This window comes from Haemaphysalis longicornis, unplaced genomic scaffold, assembly GCF_048455015.1.
Source record: "Haemaphysalis longicornis isolate Haplotype H1 unplaced genomic scaffold, Haemaphysalis longicornis Haplotype H1 scaffold_10, whole genome shotgun sequence".
NCBI classification, from domain to species: Eukaryota; Metazoa; Arthropoda; class Arachnida; order Ixodida; family Ixodidae; genus Haemaphysalis; species Haemaphysalis longicornis.
Genome location: NW_027526204.1, coordinates 30,176,761 through 30,196,709, shown reverse-complemented (window position 1 = coordinate 30,196,709; position 19,949 = coordinate 30,176,761). Strand labels below are relative to the sequence as shown.

Here is a 19,949-nt window from a genome sequence, read left to right as displayed (position 1 = left end):
TTTTTTTGCGCTCCCAGTAGGCTTGGTATTAACGGGAACCTACTGTAATTGACTAGCGACAACTGCCGCTATGAAAGCCTAACTGGGGCTGCCATGCAGGGCCAGAAAAGTCGCTTTTGACGAAAACAGGGACTGCGACGTGTCGCTGACAGGATCGCTGCCCCGTCTCCCAACGTAGAACGCTTGTGCCAATGAACTTAGTCGGGTGTAGCGCTAGTCCTGCCGCGTCGCCCGCTGACGTCCTTTCTTGGCGTCAGTTTCTCTCTCCTGCCACGCTTCTCACTGGAACAGCGAACTAGTGCGAATACGGTTGTAAGATAGGCAATTGCACCGGGTGATAGCAGCGCCAAATCAAAGGCAGATTAATCTCTGAGAGAGAGAGAGAGAGAGAGAGAGAGAGAGAGAGAGAGAGAGAGAGAGAGAGAGAGAGAGAGAGAGAGAGAGAGAGAACGTTTATTTGAGCTTTCTAAAGTGGGAGTGGTTCCCTAGTCCGGGAATCCATCAAGTGAGCAGAGAGCCTTCGCTCTGGATGCCAGGAGCTGCTGGACGTCCAGACGGTCGCTGGTCACCAGGCTCTCCCACAGCTCAGGGGTGGGAAGAGGGGATCGGAGAGGTGGAAGTTTGGGATTGCACACACACTGTATTATAATATGAGCTAGAGTTCCGGGTTGTGAACAAAACTGGCATACAGCAGAGTATTGAGTTGGAAATATACGATGCAGGCGAACTGGGTGAGGAAAGGTATTGGTTTGTAGTCTGCGGAGCAGCGATTCTTCTTCCTTGGATAGTGCAGGGTGAGGAGGAGGGAAGTGTTGTCTGTCGGACCGGTAATATTGCGTGATGTTTTGATACGTTATGAGCGGGATTGACTATGCGGCCTCCTCGGAAGCCTGGAGTGAGAGGGCGCAGGCTTGCTGATGAGCAAAGTTGTTGCCCGTCAGGGAGGAATGGCCAGGAGTCCAGATGGTATTAACTTTCCGGCTGGGTTGGTGTGGTAAAAGTAGCTTTAAAGTAGAAGGGGCCACCCTCCCGGCTAAGAAGCTTCGGCAGGCAGCTTGGGAATCCGTGATAATGAATGGGTACTTCGTGTGTATGAGGGCTAAGGCGATAGCTAGCTCCTCGGCAACCCAGGTTGATGATGTCTTGATTGATGCACAGGTAATGAGGGCGCCCTTTGTGGTGACTGCGGCTACTTTGTGTTGACCATTAGGGTAGGTACTAGCATCCGTATAGGCGACATCTGTTCTTTTTCCATAAATATTCTCATGTGCTTGGCTTCGGCCTTGTCGGCGGCCGGGATGGAGGTCAGGGTGCGTATTTTAGGGTAAAGGGCGAACCTGGATGTTACTTCTCCAATGGTCAGGGAGGGGCTGACAGACAATAGATTGCGGGCATGGGATATGAAGGCTGTTTAGGAGGGCTAGCCCTGCAGGTGTTTGTGTTAAACGGAGCCGTTGGCTTGATAGGTGGCCTTCAATAAGCTCGGATACCGTATTGTGGAGGCCAAGTTGGAGACGGGCCGTCGAAGTGTTCATAGGTAGATTTAATACTTGCTTAAAAGCTTTGCGGATTAATCGATCAATGCTTTCTGTGTCACTTTTGGTGAGGGTAAGGTAAGGTGTTACATAGGTTACTCGCGAAATCAGGAGAGCTTGAACCAGTCGAATGAGATCTTTCTCCTTCATGCCCCTGATGGTTGCCTTCGAATGCGAAACTTATCATGGTTCGGAGGAAGTATTCGGAATTGCCGCACAATCACACCCACAGATGACGGTCACTGGGTCGTTGCAGGGAAGAAATCCCGTAGTGCGAGTGTTAGTAACGCGAGCAGTGAGAGGCCGGAAGCGGAAGCTGGCTTCGCCTCAGCGCTAAGGTTTGCTTCCTCGCCATAACAGCGTCTATGCTGTGGAGCACCCTTTACAGGCGAGCCGGTGACGGGAGCAGTGTTGCGGAATGGGCGTCCCCATTCCATTCCAATTCCATTCCGGGGAATGACAATTCGCCTAAATTCCATTCCTTTCAATTCCTCGGAATGCCAAAAGATTGCCCATTCCCATTCCGGGAATGGCCGACCAGTTCAATTCCATTCCTCTAATTCCTTCCCGTTTTATCGGGTCATTATCAAGTTACCAACGAACACACCATTTAGCTGATGTTATTACGCTCGTTAAGAACTGCTAAAACACGCAAAGCACGTCCCCAAGGTAAAGGAATAGGGGCTTTGTGGCTGATCTCGTGCAGTGCGATCACCCTACTAGATCCCGCAGGGGCAGTTCTCTCGTTAGTTATTATAGTATTTCTATGGTCAGCATGTCTTTACGAGTTGTGATGTTTTCATATTGTTTAAGCCTGAATGTGTTAATGCTAAAGTGACGACATGTCCTTTTTGTACTGACAAAAGTATGGTTGAAGAAGACATATTCCTCAAACGCGTATTACACGCGTAGTAGTTTACACGAGTATGGAGCGGTCGTGAGTATGGTTAGAACTATAATTTTGTTAACGGGGGACAGAACCTCTGGATCTGGTGGTATCAGTTGGAAGAGTTACCGCTCCAGCACCTTGTCCTGCCTTCGCACCAAATACGGATCACGGGCCGCAGAGGTCGTCAGCTCTCACGGATGTCAAGCGCGCGTTGAAAGCATGGATAGGTTGAGAACTTTCTGTGTTTGCGTGTGTGCAGGCTTGCAATGTCGCCCTCGCCGAAAAGCTTAGTAACGTGTGTCAGGTATCATCTACTGCACATGATTGAAAGTTCAGGCTGCGCTTAGAGTATGCGCGACCTTTGTATGGGTGTCTCGGTGGGAACCAATGCGCCGGAATAATTTTTTTCTCTCGTTAGTGTATACTGGGATAGTGCACTTGTTCGTATACTAACTTGCGTCTTGTTTTTTTTTCTTTTACAAATTGGGAGATCGTTCACACTTTTACACCACGCAACCTTTGAATCTAGCTAAATAAAGGACATAGAGAATGCGTTGCGACCTTGGGCTCAGCAAAAACTGAGTCCAAGGCCTGTGTAACTCATTGTATAACTGAGGCCTGTATACCTCATTTGAGGAGTTGCATACAGTGCAGTAGCAATGTAGGTTCCTCCAACTGTCCTCTAGTCTGGGCGATCAGCCGAAAAAAAAAGTAAAGAAAAATGATAACGATAATAATAGAAGGACACGTTCGGCAGTCGGCCAGTCTAGTGTTGCGAAAATACCTACACCAGAAAAAGTGCTTAGGTGCCCTCGTTGATTGATTGTAGGGTTTAACGCGCCGATGCGACGCAGGCGATGAGGCGAGCTGTAGTGGAGCGCTCCGGATTAATTTTGACTACCTGGGGATCTTCAACGTGCGCCGAAATCTCGTACACACAGGCGTTTTTGCTTTTCTGCTCCATCATAAAAGCGGCCACCTCGGCCGGGAATCGAACCCGTGACCTCGTGCTCAGCATCGCAATTAGATGTCCTCGTGAATTTTATATGCTGCAATAAAGGTCACAAGCTGCAGTGAAAGGTCAAAAAAAAATTTCTCCAGCATTTCCCCGAGGGGAAGAATGTGAAAGTGCGAATGCACGAGTTGAATTTGCGCGGTTCGGTAATGTTCGCGAAAGAGAGATCACACACACACACACACAACTACAAAGAAAGAAAGATGCATTTATTCACAGACACCTATTTGTGTTGTCGTTGTACTTGATTGCTAGAGCGGATCTCAGCTTTGAAATTTCGTGTCAGTACTCCTTTAAGCGGGTGCATTAGCCCTTCTCACGCCCGATTCTTGGCCAATCCCCCACGTGGGTATGTGCCATGTCAGCGGCCAGGCAGCGCGCGCCCATCTCCCCCCGTTGCCAAGGAAGACGAGGAGATTCCTGGCCAATCCCCACGTGGGTATGTGCCATGTCAGCGGCCAGGCAGCGCGCGCCCATCTCCCCCCGTTGCCAAGGAAGACGAGGAGCGCGCGCACCCGCAGCTGTTGCTATGCGGACGGCGGCGGACGCTTCAGGCTCGCTTAAGAAGTGCATTCGCACTTAAAAGCTTTATTTTGGTTTCATTCATCAAATTCCGTGTGAGCTAAATGGGTGCTGCGCCGTACAGTTCTCAAAACACGAAGTGTAAATGACGGCTGCTTCAACGATCAGTTCTAAAAACAAAAAAAAAAAAGCAAAATAACACAGTTGCCTTCTGCTTATACGTGGCGCTTGACAAACATGAGCTGCTCGAAAGACGTGTTTGAGAGCCGGTTTCACTTTGCTGTCATTATCAGGGATGCCGTGGAAAACACGCGTTCCACGTCAGCTGACGTCGCATTTACACTGAAAACTGCCCTTGAGAGTCGGGAAAGCAAGGGAAAGCGGCTAGCGTTCGCTTTCCAATAGGTCGGAACCGTTTCGGAACAAAGCTTGCAGCGTGCAGTTTGTTTTTTTCCTTCACGGGTAATATAAAAAAAAAACTGTATCCAATGTGCCATGTTGGCGGACGTATTGTGCGCACGTGAGCCGCTGGGCGCAGGAGCAAGTGTGCGGCAGTGCGCTATGAAATCGGTGTTTATTTTCCATAAATAGCTAGGGGGAAGAAGGGGGGGGAGTAGCACAGAAAGTGAAGGTGGAAGCATCGTCCAGCTTTTATAGTATGAGCGTGCTCCTAAATCAATCATTGGGCCTGTTTTGTCGTCCACAGGCGCCAGCGCGGCGGCAGTGCCATCAAGAGCCCCCCCCCCTCCCCCCCCCTCCCTTCAGGCGCCAGGAGTGCGGTTGCTTAAGTCTTACATCCAGCATGGGAAAGCAGAAGTCGTCATCAAAGCTCTACTTGCTATCTCGAGAATTACTTATTATATTTTTGTCGGTTGCAGTAGCGACTGTTCAGGTGACGGAGAGCTTCTTTTTTGTAGCTTTCCTCTGTAGCCGTATGGCTGCATTCAGGTGGATGTCAAACTTTCCTTCTTGGAAACTTACTCCACCTTGTGGGGGGGAGACAGCTCACAGCCGGGGCGGATGCGCGCCAAGGTAAAAAATCACAAGGCCCAGTTAGTGGGAGAGAAGGGGGGAGGAGGGATGCATCCGCGGTAATTACCCACCACGCATACCAACGGCTTAGAGCCGCGGTTATTACGCGAACAATCGCTACGAATGTCGTAGCAGCGCTATATATAGGGAAGAATTGTAGTAGGGTCGCATATACATATACCGTGCTTGAAACCAGCCAATCGACTTTAACAGTACTGTGTTGTTGTTAAATTCAAGGCTCCGGCTTGCTAATGTTTGAACTTGGGCTGGTGGGTTCTTTTGCGTGTTTATGCATATTTTGACCAAAACCGCGCATAGAAGGAAAGAGTACATGTGCTTTATTTTGGGAAAATACATGTAATTCCATTCCCATTCCATTCCGGGCAAAAGTCCCTTAATTCCATTCCCATTCCATTCCTTCAAGTATTGTCGCCATTCCATTCCCATTCCATTCCGGGGTCGCGATAATGTGGAATGATTCCGGATTCATTCCGATTCCGGACTGGTAACTCCGCAACACTGGACGGGAGGTTTGAAGCGAGCCATGGAAACCTGGCATGTGTGGTCAAAGTATGCGTCGCCTTTTTAAGACGATAGTCGTTCTGCTTAAATACGATAACTCGGGTCTGTGTGTCCGTCGCTGGATTCAGCCAACCGCCCAAAAGTTAAAAAAAATTCTTGAACGAGCCGTTGGTATAGCCAAAACCTTACCGAACCACGAAATCCGGAAGCACTTCGTACTTGTCAACATTGTTACGCAAAGGGAGGAATAGCTTTATTGTCAGAGGGGGTATGAATGCCCTGGTGGTGAAGGAGAGGGACACGGAGGAAGAGAGGGAATAATCGAAAAGATATCACTGTTCAAGGTTCGGGAACTGGAATCGGTGGAGAGCAGCATGTTAATCTATGGTTCTGTGAAGATCTACTTTGTAGATTTCGTGAAGATATAGGTGCTGCATTTATGAAAGGAGTCGGTCCAGGTTTTTACCACTTTGTAGATACCACTGGCACTGGTTAGTGAGTATTCAATTATTTTCTCTAGCGCTGAGGGGTCTGCTCGAACGCGTTGAAAATGCGTTTCCTCATCTGCGGGTGGGGAACTGAGGTCCAATAGGGGCTCGCGACCAGGCGTGAAGTGGGCACAGTGCCATATCAAATGATATAGGTTAGGGATGCACGTCTCGTCACATTACGAGCAGCGTTGGATGTGCGAGCTGGCTCCGTGGGTCCATTTATGTACTGCATGAGGGGTTAGGGCTGTGTTAGCGTAAATCTTGTTATAAGCTACCACCTCCCCCGAACGTGTGAGCGTCGTGAGCGGGTCCAGTACACCCACCGGGGTGGTATCTTGAAGCCTGTTGCGACTTTCTGCCTTGCATTTCCTCAGGTAAAGTTGCCAGTATGGTCTTGGTAAGTGCTGCAACGGGGCACTGAAAACCACTGGAGGTGTGTCAAGTTTCTCCCGGGCGGCGGTGTGAGCCTTGTGGCTACCATGTGCCCTAGGCATGTGTCGCGGGGACCAGACGATGCGGGTGGCGATGCCTTCCAGTTGATGGTCTCGGATGGCATATAGCATATAATTGGGTGAAGTTTTTCTGTTCAATTCTTCAAGGGCGACGTAAAAATCCGTAATGATGCAAAATTTCCGGGCTGAGAGAGGGTCACAATGGTTGCGAATGGAGTGGACAGCGCTCAGGACACTCATGAGTTCGGCTTCTTCAGCTAGGCCATATACATTGGACATCTTCCGGGAACCGTTTAGCATGGGGCGTGCCTATGCGATCGCAACCTCAGGGCCGTGCACGGCGGCATCCTTGAAGATGTCGACTTTGTTCTAAATCTTATCTTTCTGGGTGGTACGAACGTATAACTCGCGTGCTGTCGGCTGCCGCCGATGTATCGGGTGACGCCGATAGATGCCAATCGAAGGCCGCTCCCAGGGTGGAACGGACAATGGATCGAATTTGCTGTCCATTTAGTCCCATGAGACTGTAGCCTTGCCTTGGGGGGTCTTCCTCTTAATTTGGTGAAGAATGTCTACGGGGGTGGTGTGTACGAGATTTCGGCGCACGTTAAGCATCCCCAGGTGGTCGAAATTAATCCGGAGCCCTCCTCTACGGCGCGCCTCATCGCGTGTGTAGCGTCGGCGCGTTAAACCCTACAATCGATCGATCGATAGATCGATCAATGTCTACGGGATAATTGAGGAAGGCCACTGATTGTACAGGGAAGGTGCCGATTTAATATATGCGGATCCTTTACCTGAGCTGGGTGGACATCATATACCGTAAAGCCGTAAGTGAGACGCCTGTGTGCTATTGCACGGTCAAGCATTCTACAAGCCTGTTGACGGGCACCGCCAAACTTATTGGATAGGCGGAGGAGGGCATGCATGTTACTGCGCCAAGTGGCTTTCAAATTAAAGATCCCTTTACGGGGGCTATTGCAACTGCTAATAGGCAGGCCGTGGAGGCGGATGGTGCCGTTATGCGAATTCAGCTCCGTATCCTCGATCGGGCTATAAATGACCTCATCTGAATTTGTGCCATATTTACCGTCAATGCCGAGTAGCTCCGTTTTATTGGGTGATAGTCGTAAATGGAACGGGGAAAGGGAGCGTTCAAGACTGAATATGGCGGAGTTTTGTTTGCAAAGGACCTTTAGAGGGATAGTCTTTAGCTTCTCTCCAGATCACCACGTCGTCCGCGTAAAAGGCAAACCGAGCAGCGGTGTCTTATTCGAGTGTTCGTGCCACCCGATTCGCGGCTAGGTTCGACATAATTGGAGCTAAGGTGGAGCCTTGTGGAACCCCGCGATCTAAATAGAAAGTGGTGGGATGGTGTATGGAAGGATTTAGTCGGATGGGTCGGTGCTGAAGGAAATTGCTTACCCAGTTTTGAGTGTTTCAACTGGGGAACGCACTAGCCGATTCCTGCAATACGCCCGATTGACCAACATTATCGAAAGCTTTGTGAATGTCGAGTGCAAGCACATAGTCTGGCAAATCCGTGTGAGCAGTTCTGTTAATGATCCCACGTGGGCGCCATGGGTAGTCATGAGGGCTAAGATGGGGTCGGAAGCCTGTGAGAGTGGGGTGGAACCATCCTGAGCACTCAAGGTGGTGCATTGCCCTATTTATTCTCTTAGAGTTTCCACAGGACCGGAGTTAATGCTACGGGGCGCAAGTTCTGGGGGCCATTTGGATCCTTACCATTAGGTATTGCATGAATGGTAATTTTAAGAGGGTCAGGGACAGTCCCTGAGGACCAATGATCGTTCAGGGCTTGCGGGGGAAGATTGCGCAGATCGTGGCATTTGACATGATTTGACATGAGCAAAAACAAAATATGACGCATATTCGAGGTGAAACATCAGTGCACAACTGGTAGTCGCAGTGTTCGTCTGATTTAGCATAAATGTGTGCTTGATATTTGCAAAAGCAAATAAAAAAAAATACGCCTTGAAAACAATATTTTGACCGAAAAATACAAAAACAGCTCGCGCGAGCTTAGACTTCGTGGCAGTGTTCCAAGTTCAACAGTAAGGAAACCTTCCGGTACGTGGCGCGAGCAGTGGAAGGACGGAAATTGAATTTACCTGAACAAACCTCCTCCGTGCTTCTCGTGCGAGGATCGGAAGGGAGGGGAGAGCGTGAGAGGTGGGCGGGGGACAGAATCGAGGCATTTACCGTATTTACTCGCGTAATGAGCGCACTTTTTTTTTCCAAAAAAATTTGATGCAAGTTTAGGGTTGCGTTCATTACGCGGGGTAAATTCTTAGCGAAAAACGTTTGAGCGCAGAAAAAACAAGCAAGTTGCGGGTAAAATTTTTTACGGTAGGTCTTATGAAAATAATAAAAATAAATAAAAACATACTAAACTTCCGCACAATGCCGCCAGCCGCTCTGTGAAGTGACGCAAAATGCAGTGTTTTCATGAATTACGCAACGCGGCGGAAGGAGTTAGCTGAGAGGTGACAACAGGGCGACCAATAAACGGCTGCCGCTGTCACAGTGCGGGACATCAAAACAGACATGGGGGCCACACAGCAAGCTGTGGGCATTTTTTTCTTTGTCTTGTGGTGGGTACATTATGTGCATTTAGTGAGTTTCTTCCTCATAAATATTGAACGCATGGTTGCCGATATCGCTAATATCGGCAAGCCTGGGGCAATAACGAAGTCATGTCCGCTTTGAAAGGGAAGGAAGCAGAGGTGAGCACGATCGTCATCGGCTAGACTTGGCACACATACGACATACTGCTGCGGCAAGTTCAGGGTGCGTTCATTGCGCGGAAAATTAAAAAAAAAAATCGAATTTTGACGACAAACTTGAGGGGTGCGATCATTGCACGAGTGCGATCATTATGTGAGTAGATACGGTACATGGCAGGGGGGGCAGAAGACTAGCGTCTTTCGTCGACATTTGCAGCGTAGTGAGCAGATACAGGGCCAATTTTATAAAAAGACACTTAGCAACGCCCTTGTCTCCGTCGCTGCCCTCCTGTGCGCTGTCAGTTGTTGCAGTGTAGACGCGTCGTTAATAGGGCTTCCCTTTCTTTCTCCGCCGCTTGCAGGGAGTTCACGGTGAGCTACCTGGCACGCGATGACGAAGGCGGAGACGCGTACCTGGGCCTCCTGTCTGACTGGGACCTGGACGCTGCTTTCCTCAGCTCGTCCGAGCCCTGCCTCAAGCTGCGGGTGGAGCCCAAGCCGTACGACAAGAGTGAGTTACTCCACGGGCTCGATTAGAGGACTTGGCCCCTATTGATTCTCTTTTTTAACGGGAAAGCGTTTTATTCCCGGATACGAAAGATTTCGCACACGTCATATCCGTCACGGAAGTGACGCCAGAACAACGAAGCAAGCGGCCTGTAAAGGGTGCACCCCTGCACACAGGGTCTTCTTGCGGGGAAGCAACCTTTAGTATAAAAGTAGGTCATACTTAGGGTTGTTCGTTCTCGGGTTTTATATTTTAACACGAAAGTGTTTTATGCAGGAATACAGAAAGATTTCACTGACGTCATATCCGTCACGGAAATGATACCAATACACCTTTGCCGAAGCGACCCGCCAGCAGGGCGTCGCTCGCCAAGCACACCCACGAGACAGCCTCCGACCCACAAATCATGCTCAGCTGCAGATTTCGCTGCACATTTTACTTTCGTGTTTTTCTAATTCCTACGACAGAGGAATCAACCATTTTTTCTCTTTTCCCTGGGTACACGCTTGCGCACAATGGGATGCTGTCCTGAGAACTAAGGAGAAGGAGGAGGAAATTCCTGATGGCGCCTTGTTGTGCCCCAATATCGCGTTGCCCGATTTGTTTCCTTGTTTTTGATTTCGATGTGTGTTTGTGGGCCACAGACAAAGGACCGGAAACCACAAACACCAAGAAAAAGGGAGTGTGGTTGTTGTCTGTGCGGTTCTTTTAAAGGAGCTCCTCAACAGTTCCCATAAACACTTTCACCCTTTCTTTCGCGTCTGGAAGCACTGTGAAAGCTATATCGGTGGCACGGAGCGGCACTCCGTGATTTGCTCGTCCCAGCGGATACGCCTTCCGCTTCTTATTTGCTTTTGTGGCGATTTTTTGTGGCTGCCGATTGCGTTTATTGCTGTAATTGAAAGGAAGCCGGCCAAGAGCCGCTGCATTGCTCTAACGACGTCACTAGAGCACTGGAACAACGCCAAAACCGGGAAAGAGGAAGTTTTCGAGCTTTCCATGATTAATCTCCGGTTATCCCGGTTCTTGGCTAACTGCGACCAATTTATCCCCGCAAACTTCTTGATCTCATCTGCCCGTCTAACACTTTAAGAAACAGCGCGAAAAACTTGGGCAGAGGTAGGGCAAACAGACACGAACGCTGTCTTTCGGGCTGTTTCCTAAGGTGTCATGTGTACCCAACTAGCCCAAAGTCAAGCTTTAGTACGCCCACCTAACTTTCTGCCGCCCCCTGCCACGCTTGCCTTCTCTAGGAATCCACTCTGTTACCCCTAATGACCAACGGTTACCTTGCCTTCGCATTACATGCCGTGCCCACGTCTATTTCTTCTTAATTTCTACTAAGATATCCTTAACACGCGTTTGTTCCCTGACCCACTCCGCTCTGTTCTTGTCCCTTAATGGTACACCCATCATCTTCCGTTACATTGCTCGCTGAGTCGTCTTCAATTTAAGTTGAACCCTCTTAGTGAGCCTTCATATTTCTGCCTCGTAGGTGAGTACCGGTAAGGAGCAGCTGTCATGCACTTTCTTCTTCAGGGACAATGGTAGCCTGCCATTCATTATCTGATAATGCCGGCCGAATGCACCCACCCCATTCGTATCGTTCTAATTATCTCTGCCTTGTGGTTGGGATCCGGGGTCACAACTTGGCCTAAGCACCCGTTTTCTTTGCGCCAACAGTTGACGCGTAATGCCGTGCTCGTTTCTGCCGCTTGTTTGTAACCCTAAATGTCTCCGTGTCGTACATTTTGAACGCGAACGTACCGTGCTGCGTGACATTCGGCCACTCCCAGGTGGTTTTCATAATGGCGCCTGGCATTTTTCCCAAAACTGAAAGGGACAGGCAAAGAGGGGAGTCAGTCACGCGCCCTACGGGACCATGAAAACTTGGCCGCCCGTCGGCCTGCTTTGCTGCAAGCGACGCCGAAGTAAACTAGCGCTTCTGCAGCCGCCGGGTGACGTGTAGTACTGAATTCGGCTTCGCATTTAATATTCAGCAGCGTCAAAGAATTCGAATTTAGTTTCGATGTTTATACCCTTAAGTACACCAGTGATACAGAACTGTGTCACCTACCTCACAGCGCGGAACGAATTGCGTGAGGAACTGTTTCGCCAGCAGAAATATTGTTTGATCCGCGCATTTTTGAAGCGAAGCTTTTTACCTCTAGCAGCCAAGGGTTCTGTCGCGACCGTCGGCGTCAACAGAAAACTCTCGCGAAGAATAAAAGAAACTACTCGCACTGCCAGGAATCGAACCTGGACCGGATAGAGAAACGGAGCGAGAGCCCGTGGTCTTACCCATTGAGCTACGGGCGCTCTTTTTTCTTTATTACCGGCTTGGTACAGTAAACAAAAATCAAAACAATGACACATGCCTCAACACAACATAATGATAAAAACACCTCCCGCTGCTATTGGTGCTGCGTGTTGAAAGCGTTGCAGGTTAACTAGTTCATCCAAGATGTTAGCCCAGTCAGGTTGCTCGTCTTGCATTTTCATTACGTCTCTAATATAAGCAATACTTTGAATAAAGTATTCCCTCGCCGGTCGTGCATCCGGGTCTGCATGTCTCACGGCCATACGAGGTTTCCAGAGACTGTGCAGGCTCAAGGCCACAAACATGTCAAGTGGCATGTCTCCATCATTGCGCGTCGGAAGGAAACGTATTCCGTACGGAGATACCGGCAGTTCTTTCTTTAGTGTCCGCTGGAGAATGTCCCAGTAGAACACTGCGTCAGAAGAGTCCAAGGAATGTGTTCTATGGTTTCCAGTTTACCGCAATGTCGGTAATTCAGTGACCCAGCCACAAATATTCCTTTCTCCCGCAGCCAAGGACTGACGGGTAGCGTTCCGGTATGTAATTAAAAGAAGCTTTTGACGGTTGACTTCACAGGCATTTGTTTAACTCTCCTTAACACGTATTTCCCCGACCCTGCACAGTATAAAGAGTGATAAACGGGTACCGGTAATGCCACATCGTTCACATTCTTGTACAGTTTCTTCCTAGGTACCAGAGCAAGGTATTCGTAGGAAAACCTGGCCTTCAGGAATTAAAAGGCCATAACGACTTCTTTCAAGTAGCCTCGTGGGGCTCTTGGTTTCAGTGTACTGGAAGACACAACAAAATCCAGCAAATAATTCACCAATCTCGTCTGCACAACTGTTCGTAGAAAAGGGTCTGTCTGGTCTCTCAGGAAAATAAACGTAGAGACAACCTGCCTAAGAAATAGGTGCACCAGTCCGAGACCGCCTTTTTTAACGGAAATGAAGAGATTCGTACGGCTCATGCGCTCCCATCCTGAGCACCAAATAAACACAGCAAAAACCCTGTGAATTTTTTGCACGTTGACCCTTGACATGCACAACACCTGAAGTACATACCATATTTTAACAACCAAAAATACATTACAAGCAGAAGCGCGCGCAAATATTGACATATCACGACCCCCCCTCCCCCCACCCCCCATTTTAGCGTTTCACTCCGGGCTTTTTCAGTTTCCTCAGACTAGAACTCAGCGGGTTTCTGGTACCATTGTAATGGCACACCAAGGTATCTAGTGGAGGAAGTGTTCCAGTTGACGTTTGCAAATTCCTCTGGCGTGCCCTCCCAGTCCCCATGCCAAGTGCCTATGCACTTGCTCCAATTAATATCGCTTCCTGTCTGCTCACAAAATTCCGCCGCTACTCGAACCGCTCTACCGACGCTCTCTTTGTCGCAGCAGACGAGCGCAACATCATCAGCATAGCAAAAAATCCTTACCACGCTCTCGTGCAACGTAAAACCTCTTATCTGGTTACTATTCAACAATTTCAGACAAAATGGTTCCAGGTAAATAGCAAACAGCAGGACACTTAAAGAACATCCCTGCTTCGCGCCCGACACAACATCAAAGCTCTCGCTAACTTTTTTATTTACTATCAGGCTCGTGAAACAGTTTGTGTAACTCATCTTAACCGCCTCTAAAATAATCGAGCCGACATTCACCTGTTCGAGTACTGCAAACAGGATATCGTGTGTTACACGATCAAAGGCCTCAGCCAGATCTAACTGCAAGATAGCAACTCGTCCTCCCAATGAATCAACGGTTTCTAAAAGCCTAAGAAACACATGGAGGTTTGTCGTGATTGAGCGACCTTTTATGCCGCAGGTTTGGTGTTGGCTAACAAGAGACTGAATAACACATTGTAAATGTTTTGCCAGAACTTTCATAAATACCTTATAATCTACATTGGCAAGTGTAATTGGTCTATATGCTTCGACGGATAACAATTTTGTTTTATCATCTGTTTTGGGTATAAGGATTACATGTGATCTACGGAAGGGCGGGGGCAACGTCTTTTCCTTATACGCGAACCATATAACGTTGCAAAGAGCCTCTGCAAGTTCACATTTAAACTCTTTATAGAAAGCAGCGCTGACTCCATCAGGCCCAGGCGCTTTTCCTCTACCTAGCTCATCTATGGCCTGCTCTATTTCCCGAACACTGATAGGAGCCTCCAAGCTTGCTTTAACGTCTTCGTCCTGCTTCGGCACGAGTGGTAAAAAGTGCTCCTTAAATCCACCTGTGTATGGCTGACGTTGGCCCAGGACATGTCTATAGTGCTCCACAAATGCACGTTCAATCTTTTGTTTATCTCGAGTGACAGCACCAGCGTATGAAATCGCCACTATATTGTTCTTCGCTGCGTATCGCTTTAAATCTCCGAGAGCGCGTTTCGTGGGCGTTTCGCCTAACCACAATCCGTCAGCCCGGGCCCGTATTACCGCTCCGTTATATCTTTCTGTTTCAAGCGTCTTGAGTTGTGTATTTACCTCTTTAATACTGCGTGTGTGGGTTCCTGGCTGTAGGCTGTCTGCAAATAACAAATAGTCCAACTGGCATTTCAGTTTTCTCTTTTTCTTTCTTTAACTCTTATTGCGCAGGACGTTTGAATTGCTGCGATTTTGACCTCCTCTTTAAAGCGTTCCCATAATAAGATGGCGTCTTCGGCCTTCCTGTGGAGAATGTTCTTAATCTTGTCGTTTACTTTTTCGACAAATGCCTCGTCCAGCAGAAGTTTCGTATTTAACTTCCACTGATCCCATTGAAACCTTCCAGCTCTTCGTTGAGATCCAATCTCAAAGATTACCAGACTGTGGTCACTAAACGCAACATGTTCCACTGGTAATTTCTACACAAGATAAGCAGCTTTGTATCTACATATGTGCGGTCGAGACGAACATGACTTCCGCCCTGGAAGTGAGTGATATGGGTAGGTTTATCTTTCGCTACTAGGAGCGCCACGTCTTCCAAACTGCGTTCATGAACAATTATGGTTAGTAGTAGCGCACTTGCGCCACGTTCAGATATTTTCCCAACCCTATCGCAAGGACAACATACGCAGTTAGTCACCTAACATATGTCTCTCACTGTTGAGGTACCGGCCAAGCCGATCAAAAAACGGTTTTCGTTCACGGCTTTCGTTCACCCACGGCACGTGTATACAGCGGCCGTGGGCGGAGCAGCCCTCGCCGTGGCTACCCGGCGGATAATCAGGTCGGATCTTCCCAGCGCGTCAGCCCAGCACTCGCCGTCTGGGGATGGGGGTCGTGGGGACAGTTCCAGAGCAAATGTTGACTCATGTTGGCTTCAGGGGACAGCGCGCGAGCGCAAGATGTCTGTGACCTGTCTGGTCACGATACCAAGACCTATTTTCGGAACGGCCAGCTTTCGCAACACGGGCGAAATGCTCCTTGTTGACGGCGACGACGGTGAAGCCGACTCAGATAAAGCGATATCCGTTTCTTCTTCTGTCAGTGCGCCAAGGAGTAGAGAAACAATCGTCGCCGCGCTATACATAGCGGCGACAGATAGGCAGTTCCGACAATGAGTCTGTCCCTAGGTCTCGACGGCTGCCTCGAAGTTGTGGATAAGAACTGCGCATGCATGCTGCCGTGCTTGTGGAGGGTTATTCAGAAGCTGAATGTGAAGTTCAGTGCAAGGCTGCGGTTCGTTCCTTTTTCCTCCCTGAAGTATACAAATGAAACTTGAGTAATTAAAAAGTACGCGTTTCACCTAGTACGCCCACGATCAAAAGTTTACAAACCATGAAAGCAGCAGTTTCGGGTTAATTCTTTGCCGCGCGGCAGACAGGGGTACTATGTGCCGTATTTTTCATTACTTGAGTAACTATACGACATCTCACAAGCACACAGCAGTTTTTCCGGCTTCTACCGGGAGAGAAATAACCTAAAATTTCCATTTTCCTGGCCCGTAAATTTGTGATCGTGCCTGTACATGCTGTAGGTTGAAAGTCGCTTGGCGACGCAGCGGTGGGAAAAGCGCAACTAAAAAAATCCGAAAACACCTAAGCACACCTTGCGGGTTGTGAATACGAAAGCGTGAATGTCGAGTTGAGCGCCTGCGATGCCTTGTTTCACCTCGCGTTGTCGAAGGGCTCTGCCGTTTTAGCCGCTGGAGACGCGTGGCTTTGCGATCCACCTCAAGGCTTTCGAATGGCTTCGATCTGTCACCTACTTGTTGCGCCGCTCCTCGTTCCTGCCTCCCTGTGATAAAAGCTCATAGGCGACGAACTCAGCTGCTTGTTTAGGTGATTATTGTTTAGGTGATTATTGTGTTAATTTGAACCTATACTGCTCGGGCTACGGAACGGCGAATGATACAGAACGCATCGTGCCATGGAATGCCTACGAATGAACCTGTTTTCGTTAACGGACGCCAGACGCTGGTTTTTTTTTAAAGCAACTCTTTACTGTTCTTGTCGAGCGGTTTTCCCGTCACGGTAAATTTGACCTTCATTTTACCGCAGCTGCGCCGTATCCTTGGCAACTCGTCACGTGAACCCGCCGCGGTGGCTCAGTGGCTAAGGCGTTGCGCTGCTGAGCACGAGGTCGCGGGTTCGATTCCCGGCCGCGGCGGCCGCTTTTCAGATGGAGGCGAAAAGCAAAAACGCCCGTGTGTACGAGATTTCGGCGCACGTTAAAGATCCCCAGGTGGTCAAAATTAATCCGGAGCCCTCCACTACGGCGCGCCTCATCGCCTGCGTTGCGTCGGCGCGTTAAACCCCACAATCAATCAACTCGTCACGTGACTTGCCGGGCCGAGCTGCGCCGGCCGCCGCTGGCTTGTAATATGCGCTATCCGCAGCTTGTTCGCGTCTGACTCCGTGACTCGCCGTGTGCATGCGAGCTTGGCCGTGGATGAGAGCGAGGCCGGGTCGCTTTGTCTGAGCGTTCCTCGGGAGCTGGCGGCAGCGAGCCGTCGGCGGCAAGCGGCGTCTGACCACCCCGCGGATATCGGCCGGCGGGTCGTAAGTCTCGGAAAATGCCGGAAGCCGTAGGCAAACGCAAGCTTTGGACGAGTAGTATGATTGCAGCTAAATAAAAGGTTAACCAAGTGATAACAGGACTTAACCACGCTACGCCAAGCTTTCGCTTTGCGTGTCCAGGATTAGCTTAGCTAAGCCGCAGCAATTTTTTTCGCTCAATTTAAGGCTCTGGCCATTATAAATGTGAAGCGTCACTCCGTTGAGCCGGCTTTCAATTTAGCTCTACGCCGTATTCTCTCTAACAGCATAGGAAACCTGATCCCGGGCGGGGCGTCTAAATCCGGCAGCCAGATGTCCACAGCATCTACTGAAGGCCGTCCTATTCGTTGTTCGCATGTCTTTGTACTCCCCCCTCTTCCCTCGGATCGGTATAGCTCCGCTGGTCGTTAATTTCCGTACAGGCCTTGAATATTGGATCCCGTTTGAAAATGAACATGTTGTGATTAATAAGGCCAAAGATATGAGGGAATTGAATAAACTCACGTGGAAATTGTATTGTTTTGCAAGCAAATGTTTGTGTGGGTTAGTAGTACCGTCTCAGGTTTTTGAAGCTGTGTTGAAAGTCGTGGAATAATGCTTATTGAGGTATGATAGCAGCCTATGTAGGCAGTACTTCTTCAATTCCTTTCGAAAACATTTCTGATATTAAAATTGGCTTATAATTAAATGGGACATTTCTGCCGCCATGTGTAGAAACTGGTGTTACACGGGCAATTTGCATGTCTTTAGGAACCACAACAGAGCGAAAGAATAATTTATAAATGTAGGCAATCGCATGACACAAAATGTTAACATGTCTTACAGGACGTATTTTTGGAAGCCATTTATGGCATTTTTTTTGTGCCATTGAAGCACGAGTGGGAGTGAGTGAGTGAGTGAAAAAACCTCAGCCATCTCCACTAATGTCAAACCTGGGGAGGGGCGAAGCATGCAGTGCCTCGGCGCTTTGGCGTTTTTGCCAACGGAGATATAACTGTGGTGGGATACAGGTATACAGCTTTGCTTGAAGCACGAAGCGTTTGGACGAGGCGTTAGAACGAAGCACGAGGCGTTGGAAGACAAGTGCACCGGTGTTCTCTTAGTACGTCTTTTTTCCTACAGATATGAAACGTTCTAGCGCGAGGCGTTGCAAAACGAGTGCCCCGGTGTTTTAGTACCGTGACTGCATGAAACGACGACGGTGACAGGAGACGCGACAGCCTGAGCCCCTAAAAATATTTAGACGAGCTTTAGACGCTGATGGTGGGGCGCCCGCCCGGTGGTGGGACCCTCCTAGTCCGGGGAGCCCTGGCTGTCCTCGAACTCTACCAGGCTGCTGGATTGAGATGTCTTTGCTGGGCAGCTGTACCACCCACTGCTCGTACGTTGGGTAAGGATTGGGGGCAGCGGACAGGGTTTTCTGACACTCCCATACCATGTGGTACAGGGCGACAGGTTCGGGACAGAAATTACAGGTAGCGTAGCAGGGAGTTGTGGTACGTGGGATGGAGATTGCCGTGGGTATATAGTAGGCGAGAGCCAGTCGCCTAGGCTCTGGATAGATGGGGATGTGGTGGCGGGAACTGTCGTCGTTCGTGACGGCACTGCGCTAGGATTTCTGCGCTTAATAAAAGAAGAGTAGGCTTGGGAGAGTGAAGGGAGTGTGCGTCTTGGCCTTCTTGAGAAACGGCGCGGTGGGTATGAACGCGGGCAGCGGCGTGTGCCGCCTCGTCGGGGGGTCCAGATGGTGTGCATTGTACGAAAAAAAAAGAAACTTCTCTGCAATCAGCAAGGGTTAGAAACAGTTATTGCTCATTACTAATCCCGCGTAACGGGACATCGTAACCGGCAATGGGACTGCTGCGATAATCGTCGTCTTGCTGGCTCTGCTAGATTAAGTATCGATGGAAGGCAGTAACGCTCGTTCGTGAAGTTTATCAGGGATGCTTACGGAGAGATTGTGGTGTATGTAACAGGAAATCTAACTTTTCAAGACGACGTCTGAGGCTCGTTACACACTATCACCAAAGCTACGCTCATGAAGTAATAGTTTATAGTTGCTTATTTCGGTATGCTTTATATTTTCAAGAAAATTAGCCCAGCTTCGCTGAATTAACGTCACGAACGCTGAAGTTAACATCGAAGCTTCGTGGCGTTCCCTAATCTTAAGGCTAAGCATACAACTTCTGTGGCCAGCAGACCGATTTGTACAAGACTGGCTGAGCGATTATCTATCCATGTGACGCTCTGTACACTGCCCGTTGTGCTTCGGCTTGCTTTACTTTAGACTCGGTGGTCGTGGCAATCCTTTCGCGCTTGGCTCTGGCTTCTCTCGTTCGAACCTCGGTCCGGATTTTCCTTCCCCCTCTTGCTCATGGCTTCCTTATCCCTCGCCAGGCCTTCTGGATTCGCCCGTCGACGCCGTTCTCGTTCGCGCGCCAACTGGATCGCGCGCACTTCAGACGGGCGGCGGCTTCTTCCGGATATCGCGCGACTTTACCCATTTTACTCGTCTTTACTCCGTTTCATACATAGCGTGTGACGCTGCCAAGGCTAAGAGCGTGATAAGGCCAAGGCCAAGGCTAAGGCCAACGCTAAGAGCGCGCACTTGGTATCTAAGCGACGCGACCATGAGTGGAAAATTCGTGAAATTGATTGCCGTACTGATGTGTACAAGGGTTCTTTCTTTCCCCATTCCATAGGGGAATGGAATAAACTACCAAGTAATATTGTTAATTGTACATCTGATGCTCTGTTCCACACGTTTTTGTCGCACATGTAAATTTTTCATTGTGACACTGTTTGTACATTTGACGCGCTATTGTGCAGATTTGTACCACTTATTCTCATGTCAGTTTTCTTTTTTTTCCCCATGTGATGAATCGTATTCATGTATTTGCATATACCCCCCTGCTGTAATTCCTT

General features: G+C 49.1%; 1 protein-coding gene across 2 annotated transcripts in view; it reads left to right on the top strand.

Annotated features, from left to right (window-relative positions):
• LOC144158332 (TBC1 domain family member 25) overlaps positions 1-19,949 on the top strand; it is a 128,427-nt gene that overhangs the window by 89,352 nt on the left and 19,126 nt on the right. For both annotated transcript variants that reach the window (XM_077689154.1, XM_077689155.1), the window contains exon 3: positions 9,568-9,716. In XM_077689154.1, coding sequence (XP_077545280.1) covers positions 9,568-9,716 — 149 coding nt within the window. The remainder of the gene's footprint in view (positions 1-9,567; positions 9,717-19,949) is intronic.